Source organism: Planococcus citri, chromosome 3 (assembly GCF_950023065.1).
Source record: "Planococcus citri chromosome 3, ihPlaCitr1.1, whole genome shotgun sequence".
Taxonomy (NCBI): domain Eukaryota; kingdom Metazoa; phylum Arthropoda; class Insecta; order Hemiptera; family Pseudococcidae; genus Planococcus; species Planococcus citri.
Window position 1 is genome coordinate 43553852 of NC_088679.1, and position 16946 is coordinate 43570797.

General features: G+C 32.2%; 1 protein-coding gene across 1 annotated transcript; it reads right to left on the reverse strand.

Moving 5' to 3' along the window:
• Positions 1–322: 322 nt before the first annotated feature.
• Positions 323–5709, reverse strand: LOC135840201 (transcription factor MafB-like). The gene is made up of 2 exons (XM_065356603.1): positions 4824–5709; positions 323–4625 (listed from the first exon to the last, which is right to left on the reverse strand). Exons 1-2 carry the CDS (start codon positions 5488–5490, stop codon positions 4294–4296), a joined length of 999 nt encoding a protein of 332 aa, XP_065212675.1. The 5' UTR covers positions 5491–5709; the 3' UTR covers positions 323–4293.
• Positions 5710–16946: the final 11237 nt, after the last annotated feature.

Genomic DNA, 16946 nt, shown 5'->3' on the forward strand with positions numbered 1-16946 from the left:
TAGGTACCTATACCTATTTCTATCTTCCTGCCTTCGAAACATCGACTGAAATCAACTACATATTTTGCAACGTTTGCTGTCAAATAAATTTTCCAAGAAACATCGTGATTTTTTTCACAACCAAGTAGGTAAGTACACCAATATATCTATTTTTACAATAAATTTAAAAAAAACAAATTATAATAACCATTCCTGAGCATTTGAACAACACTGATAATGAACCTATACGTAATCCATATCACATGTATTTACAAAGGCAAAGGCAACTGAATAAAATCGAAAATAAATGATCAATCATGTATTTTCAACAAATTGCTTTATTAATCAATTTCATCTATGAATTTTATGATAGTTTCGTTTTAATACAATTCATTCATACACAACTTGATAATACGTAATTAAGACAAAATATTCACAACTCAGCTATGATATCTAATTTATCAAAATCATGCTACAGCAAAACATTTTTGATGAAATTCAAAAATAAACATCAGCACAACATAATTTTGATTCGAACTACTGAAATGACAATTTTTGAATCAAGGCTGCAGTTTAAACTTAATGAACTATTCCAAATGTACCTACCAAATGTACAAAGTACGTACAAACATTTGAATAGAAATTACACAAATTCAGATTTTTCAAATAAGGCGATTAAAAAATTATGAAATTATTAGACATGATATTGATGACACTCGACACCTCGAGTAAAACTGAAAAATTGAATAATACTTAACATACAACAATATTTTATTGAAAAATAAAGTATAATTTTTTAAAAATTATGATGAATTCTGTAAACATTCATTAGGTATAAAAAACACACACACACTTCGGAAAAAAGAAACTACAGCCTTAATGTGACAATCGGTAAAAAGGTCACCGCTATAACCACATAATATTATTTTTAATCGGTACATGTGAATTCTAGATTTAGACTTCCGTTTATCATTGAAAACACATTTTTATTCAATTGATGATAAACATCGTATCGTCTCAAAATATGGGTAGAAATCAAAGTATCAAAGTATACACGTAGGCTTGATAAATAAACTTTTTAAAGGTTTTCGACAAGTTTATCGAGACCATAATATTTTTAATTAGGGTCATTATTTCCAGTTATGAAATTATGTACTCACATTGCCAAACACTCAATTATATAAATTCCACTATTTAGAGATTTTTTTAAATAACAGAAAATATCTCAAGTTATAAAATAAAACCAGTAGGTACTATTCACTCATGAATTTTAATTCGAAAGCTAGTCCCAACATCACACTTTAATTTTCATTTCTCATCCATGATCAATAGTTTCGTTTTCCTATAGATGTATCAAATCATGTTTAATTTGCCAATATTTTAAAAAAATGTATCAAAATTACCTCAATCGAGGAAACATTTTTACAACTTTACCGAGAAATCAATGTGCTTTACCATAATATATTGAATAAAACGTTTAATCGCGGAGGGGGGGGGGGAGATTCTGGGCTCCTTTTTATTTAAACTATCCTTTAATGAAATATTCACGATCTTTCATCAATTTGTTGAATATTTCATCACTTAATTCGGATTTTTATCTTCATTCGTAGAACAATTCGAAAGGGGAAGAAAAATTAAGTAAGTGCAATTGATTTGCAAAGAAAACTGAAGGATAAGATTGATTCAAAGTGTCTAGATTGTTTCAACAGTATAAAATTTCTGACTTTTGGGCCTTTTTTATCAACTTTTTGATTTTTTCACCATCTTTAAATTTAGAATTTTTTGAATGAATGGGAATCAATTGAAGAAAATTTTTTTGAAAATTTGAAAATACGTAGAATAAAGGTAATTAGGTGTAGGTACTTTGGGACTCTATTTTGCACGTTTTCAACATTTATAAAATGTAGGCATAGGCAGGGTTGGGCAACGATTTTAAAGAAATTGCATTTCAGTCATTATTCACTTTGGAAATTGATCAAATTTAAAAATGCACACAAGGACAAAAGCTCAAGTTGATTAAAATTTGCTAAAAAATTGTATCATCTAAAAGTTTTTCTGATCATCTCTTCCTCCCAATTTTTTTAGGACTCACAAAAAGAAAGTTTTGATGTATCACTTCGTTCCATTTTTCGAAACTTTTTTTTGAGTTTTGAGATCTCAAAAAATTTGGTGAAAACACAAAATTCAATGTTTCTGGATAATAGAAAGCAAAAGCACAAAAATTTTGAAAATTTCTCATTGATCAATTCATTTTGGAATTTGAAAGGGAAAAATGAGATGTATCTACTAAGAATCGCATTCCAGTGTATGATCTCGAGAAATTACTTAATTTTTGAAATTAAAATACGTCTATATTCAAAAATAAATTATAAACGCGCGTGGTAGAAAATTCAATTCCATACCTTATCGCCATACGAGTCAAGTATAGTACGAGTATTATTTTAAAATGAAAATTTTTTCTGTTGGGAAATTTTGATAGTGCATAAGAATAGCATAAATTTTTATTCTTGGAACTGAAATTCTAAAAAACTCCAAAAAGTAACCAATTTTTTTACAATCTTAAAACCCTTGCGACATTTGGTCTTATTTTATTCCAATTTCGTCGTGACATAAAAATATTCACTTAATTGTGAGCTGTAGAAAGAGAAATTGAATGATGGTTGGGACCCTACATTTTTCTAAAGTGAGTCCTATGAAAAAATGAAATAGAATCAAACAAATTTTCAAGTGATGAAATTTTATTGCAAATTTTCATCAATTTCACCTTTTGTTCCTCTCTGCACTTTCGAATTTGGTTTGAATTCGCGTGTACTCCTTTTAAAAAATCTACCATTTTCGAAGTGAATGATGACTCAAATTCAATTTTATTTGCAATATCGTAATCCATTTTTTTTGTCCAACTTCTGGAATGAAAATTGTTTACATTCGTCCCTTGGACTTCTTCAGGGTGCTAAGGGGTTGAGAAGTGTTTGCACTGCTGGACATACGGACATAACTAGAGTTTCTTTTTTGAATTCGATCGTCCTTTTTTTGATGATGCTTCAGAAGCACGGAATGCAATAGCATTAGTAAACATTTCCTTAAAAATTGGGCAAAAGAATTGAAAAAGGATCGAACTTTTTTTAAAAGAGTCGTCGATCAGAGTTCAATTCTTTTTGAAAAAGTTGAAAAAAATGTAACTCTGAAAATTCAAATTTTACAAAACCACTTTTATTAGGGATACACTTCCAGTCTTCCACAGGGTGTTCCAAAAAAAAAAATTCATAGTAAAAATTTCCTCAGCAGTATTGCCGAAATGAGAGCTTTGTCAAATTTCACCTCACGACCTTATTAGCATGGGTCACTTCAAATTTCATATCAAATGAGATTCCCTTTGAAAAATTAATAAGGTAAATTTTTGTAAAAACTCACATTTTTCCCCTCTCTCCTTTCCTCCATGTGTCTGGATCTACAATAAAAAAAATTATGCTCTTTGAAATTTTCAGACTGTATTGTCGAATACCAAGATAAGCACCTCTTTTATACCAAGAAGCTGGGACACCCCGTATGAATGAAACAGTTGAATTTCTCATTAGTACTGAAATATAATCTTTTCAAACACCCACTTCCTCCTTCTATAGAAAAAATTGGACAAAATCACGTTATTGAAGAATCACCGACAGGAAAATAGAATCCTTATTAGAATATTAGGAAAAAGTACATCAAGTTACAAAATACGTACTCGTTTCTCCCTCATTCTTTTGGTTAAAATTTGAAAAATCATCACCAAGAGCCAAGAGATTATTTTCTCACACTGCACCGATTAAAAATAATACCTATTCCAATATAAAAACCTAAGTAAGGCAATTTGATTGCATACGAAAAATTGTCAACCGGAAAATTTTAAAACTTAGAAATTAAAAAACAAATTGTACAAAATAAATGAAATATCTTCTCGTGAATCAGTTATTAAAAAAAAAATCATGAGATATTAAGTACTCGTGTGTAAAAAAGGATTTGGAATTTGTACAATGAAATCTAGAATATAAGATAAGAAAAAAAAGAAAAATTGGAAGAAACCTTCAAAGTTCATATATCTACATAAATACACGTAGATCTTAAACTACAAAATAGTATAAGAAGAGAAAAAAAGAGAGAAAGAGAAATACTGAATCAATTTGAAATATAGGTACTAATAATATGTACTATACAATTACAAACACAACAAACCTGAAATAATAAATCGATAGGTACAATCAATCGTAAAAATGGTAAGTAAATTGAAGGACCTCATTTCTTGGGCTTCTGATGGGTGAAGTTTGAGAATACATGCCGTCATAGGTACTCATTGGTTGTGTGTACCCCAGTCCTCCTATTACGATTGGAACTCTCAACCATGAACATTTCGCACCTACGTTTGTAAATATCCAACTCCTGCATGGTTTCTCGAAGTTTGATTTGTAGCGAGTTGATTTCTGTTTCGAGTTTACGGTTATTTAATTCGAGCTCGGTTTTCTGCAGCACTCGTTTGCTGCGGCAATTTTGAGCGTAACCTCGATTCTTCAACGTTCTGCGTTTTTGCTTCAACTTGACCACCTCGTCGCGGGGGTAACTCTTGAGACGTAAATTCAAGTCTCTGACTGATAATGTGACTAAGGTATCATCATCTATTGAACAATCGTTTCCATTACTCAAATTATTGCGACTAGTACTACGACCACTGACGCTATTCGTCCTGCTCGAGGTGCTCGCAGGCGATATCAAACCGCTATTGCACACCAAAGGTTTGCCAAATGGGGAAGATGATTGATTTTGAATGAGCTGGTGACGATGGTGAATATAGTCGGTATGCAAAAATCGCTTACCATTGCTGGCAATGACCGAGGTGTGCGTGTGCTGTTGCATAACGTTCCAATTTTGAATTTCGGTCACACTATCGCCGTTGCAATTTGGTCTCAGGTCCAAAGGCTCGTGCCTGTAGCGGCGATCAGTCATCGGTTGCCAGATCATATCGCCATATGCGCCACTTTTCGGCCCAGGTTGAATGTGCGGATAGACGGGCTGGTGTTCCATATATCCGCCTTGGGGTGATGGCGAATTACTCACGGGTGGCGTATCCGGCGGCGTGCCGGGGATATTTTGATACATGATTAAATTAGTAGACGATGACTTTACCACACTATGGTGATGATGATGATGCAGCGAGTGATGATGGTAGTTATCGTGCTCGGGAGGTGTGAGTAAATGATGCGGCGGAGATTGGCTAATCATCGGTGACGCAATTGGTAATGGCATCGGAGGAAGCCTTTGAAATTGAGGAGGTACTGTTTGGACCGAATTTTGATTGATTTCTTCGTCATTGTTATTATTATTACTCGCATTATTATTATTACTACTGTTGTTATTTGTATTACTATTGACTGGATGCACGAAATTGGTCATCTCTTTTCGTTTAATAGACACGTCTTCGAATTGATCTAAAACAAATCCTTGGACGTACTCGTCCGCTAACGCACTTTCTTCACCGATCATAATGTTGAAAATAAAACGCACAAGATTTAAAATACAATCGCGGGAAAAAAATCGAAAAAATTGATTGCTTTTTGGTTTAAAAAATTAAAACGACATTTCAAATAAAATCTTTAAAATTGCATTAAAAATTCGAATAACAAACCACGGGGTATTCCCTTGAAACATTCACATTACCGCAAACCGCGGATACAATACGTATATCGATACGTTTCCTTCGTGTTTCCCGCAATCACTGAAAATCTGTTACACACGACGCAAGAGCCTTTGAAGTTTCAAGCTGCGTAGGAGGAGCCTAACGTTTTTCATGCTTTCCTACTGGTTGAGCTATTTAATGAACCTTTTACACGCCTTTAATAAGGTGTCACTAAAATTGTTAACATGCAATTACAAACGCCATATAAACGCGTGTAACAAATAGTAACGTTTTCAGGTGAAATCTAAAATTTTTCCGAATTATTTTCTACATGCTGGAAGATATAACTAACAGATTTTCGAGCGAGTTTTCTTTTTTTGTTTTTGTTTTTTTCGTTGTCGAAAATAATGATTATACAGAGTAGGCCACAGAACAAACGTACGTATGTATACGTAATTTTCCATGTAGCACTTGCTATACATACAGGGTGTCCCATAAAATACCTACATACTTAGTTCAGAATCCATAAGAATGAAAAAAAGCTCATGTCTTACGAACAGAATGCCTATCTTGACGCTTGAGTGGACTATTTTTTCGAAAATTTTAAAGTATGAATTCGAGTTGCTACACCTAATAATTACTCGAGGTGGCCAAGTGGAATCAAAACACTCGTTCAGCAAAACTCGTACTAATAATACGCACTTTCAAAATTAATTTTAAAAAAAATTATGGTATCATCAAGTCGAAAATCCGACGTGGCTCGACGGCTCGACACAAAGTGGCTTGATTTGATTCTGAATAAAAAAAGTTATGCTCAATTATTTCTATTGCCTACTTACAATTTACATATATTCATTTTTCGCTTTGAAGGAACTCAATTCGATTTGAATTTATTGTAGAAAAATGTTGATAATCGGAACATATATTTTTCGTATCAACTTTTTTAAAAATTGAGGCAGACAAGAAAAAGCACACGACTTCTTTATACGTTATTTCTCACTCGGCGTCAAGTACCTACCTCGTTCAACTTCAAATTTTTCGCCAAGGTAAGTTTTGTTGAACTAGTTCAAAATTACATCGAGCATCGTATTAAAAATTCCTATCCTCGTTGACCTAAAATTTTGAAATTTTTCTCAAATTTTATTATGGTCACTTGGGCAATTGGACATGGTTTTTTGTTAGGCTCCATCTTTCAAAAAAAAAATCGAAAAACGACCCATTCTATTAGATATGCTGAATTCGTTATTCTTCCCTTTCGTTTTTTTTCAGGTACAGTTATTGCTCGGTACCTAATTTGATAATTTGCATGTAGTTTTGATCACCTTTTTCGCACATTTTAATTACCAAGAAAAAACACCTTATACTGCATGAACTATTTTTAATGATTTTTTTTTTATAACTTGAAAAATATTGATAATGGTCTCTGAGTAAACCGAAACGCGTCTCACTCTCATAATATGTGTTAATTTTTCAAGTTTTGTAAAAAAAATTCATTAAAAATAGCTTGTGCAGTAAAAGGTGGTTTTTCTTTGTAACCTAATTTGATCCCAAAAACTACTCACGAAAAAAAAATCGTACCATGTACTCTTCAAACTGAGTACGGATGTAAAAAAAAAAAATTCACAAAAATGTGAGGGAATAATCTGGAAATTTTCTATAGTTAGATCTGATGAGGTTTGTCTATAATACGTACTCTCTAAATTTGAAACAGAGAAATTTCACTGCTTAGCAGTCACGACATTTTGCCTCTTTAAAAGCAGTAGTTTTTTACTGCAAATCAGTGAAAAATCTACTGAATTGGTCAGTAAAAAATCATTTTAACTGACCACTTCAGTAGATTTTTCACTGATTTGCAGTAAAAAACTACTGCTTTTAAAAAGGCAAAATGTCGTGACTGCTAAGCAGTGAAATTTCACTGTTTCAAATTTAGAGAGCATAATTACAAGTTTTTCAAGAAGCATGACAAACATCGTGCACATCCAATCTGAATAATTAAGATTATAATATCCAGCAAAATTTCATTTCTAGTAAGAATAAAAAACGGTCGTATGGAAATTTATTCCTGAAAATTCAAAATAATGATGACAAAATGCAGATATTTTGACAATAGTTGAAAAAAAAGAACACGCGACTACAATTTTTCAAATCTTTAAAAGATACCTCAACATTGCATGAAGATTCAATATTCATTATCTATCATTAAAATACTACATAGGTATTCGTTTTTTTTTTTCAACATTAAAGAATAAATTAACGAGCTTTAACAATAAATCATCCCCCTTTCGTCGTACGATCACAAAATTGCAGCAATTTTCAACATGTGTTTTATGAGTAAACTTATTTGTTTTTATTGCTTGAATTCGCTAAAAGCTAACATTAGAAGAGCTTTGCATTCCTTGATACGTAAATATTTCGTAGAAATGACTGACTTACGATATATGCATTAGAAAAATTTTTGAATTAATTTTCTTACGTATATAAGACATTTCAGAATAAAATGATAACCCGCAGATGTAAGAAAAATGTCAAATTTAAGACTTTTTTTATTTGTTTAAACCCACCCATACTTGGTTATCATTTTTTTAATCAATAAACGAAGGTTTTTATCTGAAATGCAACAGTTATTCAATACTATAGAATTGAGGTGGATAGAAAAGGCACCCCAGCTACATTTTTACTTATAATTTTTCTCATAAATATACATGACAAATATCAATCAACCTTTGCAAATTCATATCATACGTACAAAAATAATACGATGCCTAAAAGCTAAACAGCCGCAATGATTAAGGCGCCAACCGTCACAAATTTTCCATTCACCTTTTCAATGAAAACTGAAAACGAATATTTCGCAAAAATTTTATAATATTACGTGAAAGAGAAAACACAAAAACAGACCTGGTAACCTAAACAGCGCTGCGTACGTATAGGGGATAAATTTGCTGATTAAGCATTTTGACGTCCATCGATCCGCGAAAATGTGATATTTTGAAAGAACGGACAGTTTTACACTTTCCGCGTTCGTTTTACCTTTATCGTTTGGTTATTTAAAAGAGAGCGGAATCAAGTATAAATACAGATGAGGGAGAGGGGGGTAGAAAAGTTGAGTTACGAATAATTTCATAGCAATTTTGCATTTCAGGCGGATTAAGTTGATTTTTGAGACGAGCCATTCTGCATTTTGAATTTTAACGAATTTGACGGGTGAAATTTCTATTGTTTTATCGAGATTGATCTCTGTTCAATTCGAAACGTTTTAAAAATTGATCCATAAAAAAGATACATTTGGTTCATCGTACCCATAATGGTGAGTAGGCCTATTGCGTTTACCACAATTTTCTTCTTACTTTATACAGCTGACTTCTTGAAAATGAAAATATTTTTAAAGTTCAAAAAAATGCAGGAAAACGGTTTTTATGTACATTCCATTACCTATATGGTTTTTCCAAAATTTTACTCGAAGGATTATACACTTTTTCTGCGTTACCTAATATTTTGATCAGGCATTTTGCCACATACTAATGAAATAAAACTTAATTAGTTGAAACCATAATCGACCAATTTAACATCTACTGCTATAAGTGAGAAAAGAAATTATGACTTTTTTTCGATTCGACTTGAGGTATAATTGTTTACAAAATCATGATGTCATCCTTCAATAGTACTCTGATTGCAAGGTAAATGCTCGTGATTTCCACCAGTTTTAGAAAAGACAATGAATACGTGATGGGAGACCGTTTAAGTTAATTGTCCCATTTCCGCATAACTAACAATAAAGTTTAATGAGTTTTCAACGAGTTTACCCTCCGAGCTTTCGAGTATAGTGTATGACGATACGATCCTAAAGCGATTGGATTCTTTTTACCACCAGCTCAGATCAGTTTTGTTACGGGTACTGGCGGTTTTTTTGTTCAAGCATGTTCAAAATATTGAAAAGCTCTATTGTTTGATGGGGTGTAAATTATCGACACCGATTTAACATGCGGATCGATTACATACAGAGACTGACTATCAATATTTTTCGAAATCGAAATATAGCTATTAGACTAAATAAAACTAGGCGATGGTTGAAGGGGAAAGGGGAAGGAAATTAGGAAAAACTAGTTCACGTGGTCAATTTGTTCAAGCAAGAGTAGGCCTGCAGCTAAAGATGGAAACTAATTGAAAGAACTGAAAAATGAAAATTATCATCTTTGGGCCAAGATTTTTCAATTCGAATTCAATTTTATAAATTTTTCGACTAATTTTTTTTCAACTAACTACGATAAATACGATACGTACTTACATACTGGTATCATGCAACCCTACATATGCTGCTAATTTTAGAATTCGTCCAACAAAGCGATATAGTTGAAATACCTAACTATGAAGTCATCGTATATAAAAAATAATACAAGAATAATACATGCATCAGTTCTACATTAGCGATAAATAGCTTTACAAGAAATAATTGAAAAAAAATCGAAGTACCTACACCCGTTGCGGTACGAAAATAAAGGAAACGAATGCGTAGAGAAATTCCGAAATTGCGCGGCTCTATTTCGAAGACGAAAGGCGAAAAGAGGAAACGACTCGACAACAAAACGAACACCAGCAGGTCAATTCACTTCGGCGTAAGAATAAAAGGCTTGTTAGTTGTTATCTCACTAATAAAAATGTTTACCAAAAAAAAAGAGGAATTGATTTTTTTTACAAGGCTTTTCACCAGATTGCTACATTTATCTACTGAGTATAACCCTTATTAACGCAATAAAAATGAATTAATTTCTCCCGCGTTGATAGACCACACATGATTTTTATCAAGATTTACTGTCCTTACATATGATGTCTAATTTAAAACGTGATAACAAGGTATTCATTTTTGCTGAATAGTTGTGTTTATAAATTTCGTTAACGAGAAGGAAAATTCGATTGCGGATGAATCGAAATGATATTCTACAGGCAGGGTATCCCGTATGTCACTCGTATGTATGTGCATCCACTTTCAATAGATAAGAAAACAGTAATAAATAAAATTATACATCATAACAAAACATCGGTTTTGATATGTACGAAAAAATTAAATTGCACTTTACACTTTACGGACGAGGAATTTTAGATCTTTAATCTTTTATTGAAATTTATTTCTTGGCGATGGAAAAAAAAATTTTAATTTTAATCATTGTAAAAAACTAATTTTGGGAAAAATGAAGGTTTAAAAAAAAAAAAAAAACTTGAAAGAAACCAAACTGTAGAGCACAAAATTTTCCTTCTAGGAGGCTTTGTTTTTAGTCGTATTTTGAGAAGAAATTGAAAAATTTACCCAAAGTTGATCGTTTGAGATAAGAAATATGCAATTTTTAATTTTTTTTCATCACAAGAATGCGACTTTTTGAAAAAATTAAATTGAAAATCAAAACTGTAAAACATGAAAATTTTTATCTGTAGTGCAGAACTAGTCATCAGGGATTGTACTCAAATTTTTCTCAAAAAAAAGTAACTTAGTAACCAAAAAAGCTGGAAAAAGTAACCAAAAAGTAACCAAAAAGTATCCAAAAAAGTGACCAAAAAAATTTTTAATGTAAAAAATAGAGGTGAAGTGACCGAAAAACTTTAATCTATACAAAACATTAAATTTAATTTTCAGAGGTGTGATGAAGCGATGTGTAGTGGGAAGGGGGGCCGAAATTCTCTCAACTTTTCACGCTAGATTCTTCCAACGTTTTACTCCAGACTCACCCCACCCCCCCCCCAAGAATTTTTCCGAATAATTGGTCAGATAAGGTTCGAACCAGTTTTTAAACAAAGAAGTTGGAAACAAAAATGCCGAATAAAAAATTAATTTTTTTATTAATTGGATCATGTTTTTGGAATTTGTCGAGTTGATTTTTCCATTTTAGGAAATGTATGAAAATTCTAGTAGCAGAATTCAAATTTGCCTGAACGAAGCAAGGGCAAAAGCTGCGAAAAATTTATAATTCAAAACATAATACAACCTCATTTTTTATGCAAGAAGTTGATTTTCATAGCTTCAAAATGTTCAAATTTTAAAAGTTTTTCAGAAAATGACATTTGAATTGAATTGAAAACAACGTCATTCCTGATGATGTAAATAAAAAGATAATTTTCTTGGCTTCAAAATTTTTAGTTTTCAGGAGATTATTACAGTCATAGAAATAAGCGAGGGCAAAAGCGTCTGAAAATTCACAATTCCTGAGACGTAAAATGGCATTATTTTTGATGAAAAGAAAAGAGTTCTGGGTAAAATTTTGTAGAAAAAAAAGGAAATTTGTGAAAAAACTTGGAAAAAGGAACTTTTAGTAACCAAAAGTTACTATTTAGTAACTTGGTTACTTAAAAAGTAACTGAGTACAATCCCCGAGTCATTTTTCATGGTTCAGTTTCGAGATAATTCGTGCCCTCAGAAAGCTTAATTCTAATGTACGATTTTTTTACTGGATGTTACATCTGGGTGATCCCCGTATTTCACAAAAAAAATATATTTTCATTATCCTTCCAATGTTGAGAACACGAAATTATGTCAAAAAGTATTCGACAGGGATAATTTTATCAGAATATGTGCTAGGAGAGTGGGTACTGGGTAGGTTATAAGGTAAACTGTATGTACATGTAGTTTCAGAGAAAAATTTAAAATTTACTTTCCAAATTCTAAAAAATCATGCCCGTTTATTGAAACTTCTCATTCCTAGTCCGTTACACCTATACTCACGCAATCAGTTCCGAAAAGTAATGCAGATATTGATGGGAAGATGGGTATTTCATTTTCGCAACTATACGCATACGAGACGAATATTCAAGATCATAAAACGCATAATCTCGTCAGATAAGTAGCCAGCTCATTATACAGCTTATAGGCTACCTACAAATTATTTAAAAATTTTTTCATTTTTTAAAAGGCTCGTTCGCCAAATAACCTACAATACTGTTCAAACAAAACTTGGAATAAAAGTTCGCTTAATATTTTAATTAATTACTTGTTATTAAAAGTTGTTTGAACGGTGCGCGAAAGATGATCAGCGGAGATATTTGTTCATCGGCAGCCGTCTTTGTTTCAAACCCTTTCGCGAGAGTAAACACAAAAACGTTGGAAACGTCGGCACCGCAGACATCGCTGCCTGCGGATTCATTTGATTTTGTTCAAAACGACTTTTATTTGCTTACAATACTCACTTAATGTTATTCTAATTCGAACTTTGACGTTAGGTAAATAATAATTAATTCGTTTAACAATGCATTCTACTCGAGATACCGTGAAAATCTAAATATTTCTTTGTGTAAGTTGGAAAATTCTGCCAGTTGCAGTTTTTCCACCTCGTACAAAGGGTAGGTAATTGCCAACACTTTATTTACTTCGCGCGTTTTAACAAGTATTTATTACCGCTTGAAAATTTTTTCTTTTTTGTTAGTCATGTGTACTGTACCACCCACGTACCTACTACCTACCTACACTAAATCTTACGCCTATTACCTCATCATAAATGAAAATGATTCGATATTATAACCCAATATAAATCTCGCCCGGCTGTCTTTTAATCGGTGTAAAATTTTTCTCCGAGTAGAGGAAAATATCTTGACAGTCTGTAAGGTCAGAGATGATATAATTCGTGTGGCAAGAACGGGTTAATAGAAATGCACGGATGGTGAGTAACTATAAACCGAATAATAGCAATAAATTGTACTTTAAAGAGAGCAAAAAGGTCTTAATTAATATACCACAACGCAATTCACATTCACGAGAAGGGATTAAAGCTTAAGGGTAGCAATATGACGTCACGCTTCAAGGATGATACACTAGTTAATTAAAAGCATGATTTATCGCGCAAGGGTGGGAACTAGGCCTACGTACGTTTATCTGTAACCTTTTGCAGGGGTATCTAACTAAAGCAGTAGCTCGCTAAGGTTAGGTGCTTTTTCTTATACGTACGTCTCGATACATTATAATAAACTCGTAGTAAAAAATGAACCGAATTAATTTCTTTTTTATCGAAACGGAATACCGAAAATTCCACGTCTGAAATAGCGACGTAAGCTTTATTCATTACGTTTACCTATATGAGCTTACTTTTTGATTATAGAATACCACATATTGGTATCAATTCGTGACGTAGGTAAAGGTATTATCAGTGATGTGACTTCTCATGGTGTACGATTTTTTAAAAAATTATAGCGGATAATTTCGAAGAATACGAGTATATGATTTTTATTCGGTTTCACGATAGTTAGTAAATATGTCCTTATACTCATTCAAAACGTCAAATGAGACTGGTCAAGATAAAATACAGGATAATATACTGTTTATAGTTTTCCAACGTATGTTTTTTCAATTTTCATCAACACACACAAACACATACCCACACACATCGTCTGATAATTTCGATAAGAAAACAGGATACTTCAGTAGCGCAGCCAGGCAACGTCAGCAACGTGTCAAGAGGAAGGAGGGGTTCAAGTCTTTGAAAAAAGGGCAATTTTTTTCAATTTACAAATTCTATAGGGGAAAAATGCTAAAAACCAAAATTGTATAGAGCATAAAATTTTCTTTCCACTACAACTTACAAGCTATTACTTTTTCTATAGGAAGGTTTTGTTTATTGAAAGAGATGCATAAGAAATGTATGGAATCTCTCGAATTTTCGAACTTTTCTCTGTCATAGAGGGGGAGGGGGCGAGATCTCTCCTAGATACATACTTACCCCTCTTAATATTTGATAATGACTCTAACATCAGGAAACAATTCATAGATTGGGTAGGTATGCTTCTTACGAAGATTTCGATCTCAAAATTCCCAAAGTAAGAAAAAAAGTTACTTGCCGAAAGAAAAGGGCCATTTCACTGAACTACGAATTAAGGTATGAGTCACGAGGTACATACCTCTCATATGTTATAATGTTATAAGTATGTGATTAGGCCTAATTTCAATCCTTTTAATTGATGTTTTCTACTCGAAGCGTTCAAGTTCATAAAATAAAATGTTAAAATCTATATTCTGGTTCAGATTAACTCAAGTCATGAGTCCGGAATTGAGTGATTTTGAAATTGAAGAGACTCAAATTTACCTAATCACAGAGCACATTATTTTTGATATGATGAATGGAATAGAATGAATCAACATTTCCTGGAAAATACCTAGATATAGGTGCAGCAAAAAGGTGCGATATAATGATTACACTACTGAAAGTTTTAAGAGTTTAGTCGGGAAGTGACGATCGAGAGAGGGAATATGAACTTATTTCAGTAAATATTACATTAAATGTCAAGCAAATATCAAAATCATTACTATTTTTAAAAAAATATCAACATTAAAAAAGCTAAGTAAGTACCTACCTATAGTAAATCTTTATTGCAGACAAACAATAGGAAAAAATCAAACAAAAATTATTTGGAAAAATAAGAAAAAATATTTCATAGTTTTATCAGGGCAATGACTTTTTTTTAAAATCAAGAAACAAAATTAATAATTCTCACAAACTTTTATGACACTATGACCCTCTCTCTCCCTTTCAAAAAATTGAACTTTTTCATGTCATTCGTGATTTATTTTTATGATCGGTATAAACACCATGATTTCTTAAGGAACATAAAAAATGGCGTTTAACAAAGTGCAAATAAAAAGATGATAGGTACAGGTACGTATATTCAACACAAAATCATTCAAGTTGACGATGTGAAAAAATAATCGTTTCTTAAATTTTTTCTTTACAAAACTTTAAAACACATACTTTTTGAGTTTATTTTCAATAATTGTACTACCTTCCGCGGAGTTTTAAAAGATTTTCACGACAATTTCATAAATTGATGTAATGTTTACGATATTTCAAAGCCAACGGCGTAGATGGAAATAGCGCACCATGGGTATACCTGGAGGGTCAGAAATATATGCCCTCTCCTACTTTCAGTACTTTTTCCATGATATTTTCTCAGAAGCTGTTTAAACTCAAAAATGGGCATAGAATTTTAGATGTTTCATCTCAAAAAATTGGTATTTAAAAAAAACTAAAAATTTTATGAAAAAATGAAGAGGAGGGGGAACTAAAATTGTTGAACATGAGATTTGCCACCAGTAGAGTGTCCATTTTTTTCCAACAGGTTTTTATCAAGGCATTTTCTAAACATTTAAAATTCTCTATCTATCGATTTTACATCACAGACAATTGATATTAGGTATTTGAAAAGAACGAACGGCTTGTGAGAAAAAAAATGAGCAGAAACAAAACTGTAGAGCATAAAATTTCTCATTTAAGTCATTACGTTTTGTAACATCAAAAAATACAAGTAGATATTAACCCTAAAGACGTATTTAGCCTATGTCGAGCATATGTGCTAGTTCAGGCATCTTTGGAAAATCACTAAAACACGTGTAAAAAAAATCACCGAACAATACGTATTTTTTGCATAGGTATCGTGTAAGTATTGAGGGTATAATAATAACCCATTTAGGAATCCCTAAACGTTTTCTTCCCTGTATACCCAGCCAAAGCCACCCTCTTGGTGGCGCATCTTTTACAACGAACGCGTCATTCGAGATTCAGTTATACCTATTACGCTATGATTCTCGGTTCAAATGTCTTTGCAAGTATTTTACAACCACCCTTTGAGTAAATCTCTTTAACACGAATGCCCTAGAAGTCACTATCATTTTCGCCGATTGACAATTCGTAGGTATAATATTGGATTGGTAGCTCTCAATGTTTCATTATCGAATTAAAATATGTAATTTTAATTGATTTTTCATTTTAAAAAATAGGCCACCTAGGTATTTAAAAATAATGCGTATGTACATTCATTGCAGTACATAGTATAAGCTACACCTCTAAAGAAAAAATTGAAATCCAAAATAAATCTCACTTTTTTCTTTCTTATATGGGAATAGGTCTAATGGCTTTGTGTTACTGGAAGTCTTGATATAAATATATTCTATCTGATAGTCTCATATAATATACAATGTATGAGATATTTCACGGTAAATTGCGTTTGATTGAATTTCGCGATATAGTTTGAGAACTGATACGACTTACGGTTTGTCTGAATATATGTCCATTAAAAGCGATGAAGCCGTTTCCCTATTTTTTGCTCATTCTTTCAGGCTTACTACAATATCTTTCCCTCTTATTATTTTTCTTTATCTGCTTGCAATTGCTTCAATAATTTCCATAAGAAAATTTTTCAACCCTACACCGAGTATTTTCTTTAGACGAGGAATTTTGTGTGCGGATAATCGAACGATGAAATATTATTTAATAATATAGGTAGGATGATATATAAAGGTGCATTCATTTCGATTTTCCTCTAGTACATTCGTAATGCATCCGTTCGTGAGTTATGT

Coding starts and splice junctions, on each gene's coding strand:
- LOC135840201 (XM_065356603.1), bottom strand. CDS start 5,490: ATGATCGGTGAAGAAAGTGCGTTAGCGGACGAGTACGTCCAAGGATTT. Junction 4,626..4,823: donor CTCGGTCATTGCCAGCAATG/GTAAGCGATTTT, acceptor ATTGTTCAATAG/ATGATGATACCTTAGTCACA.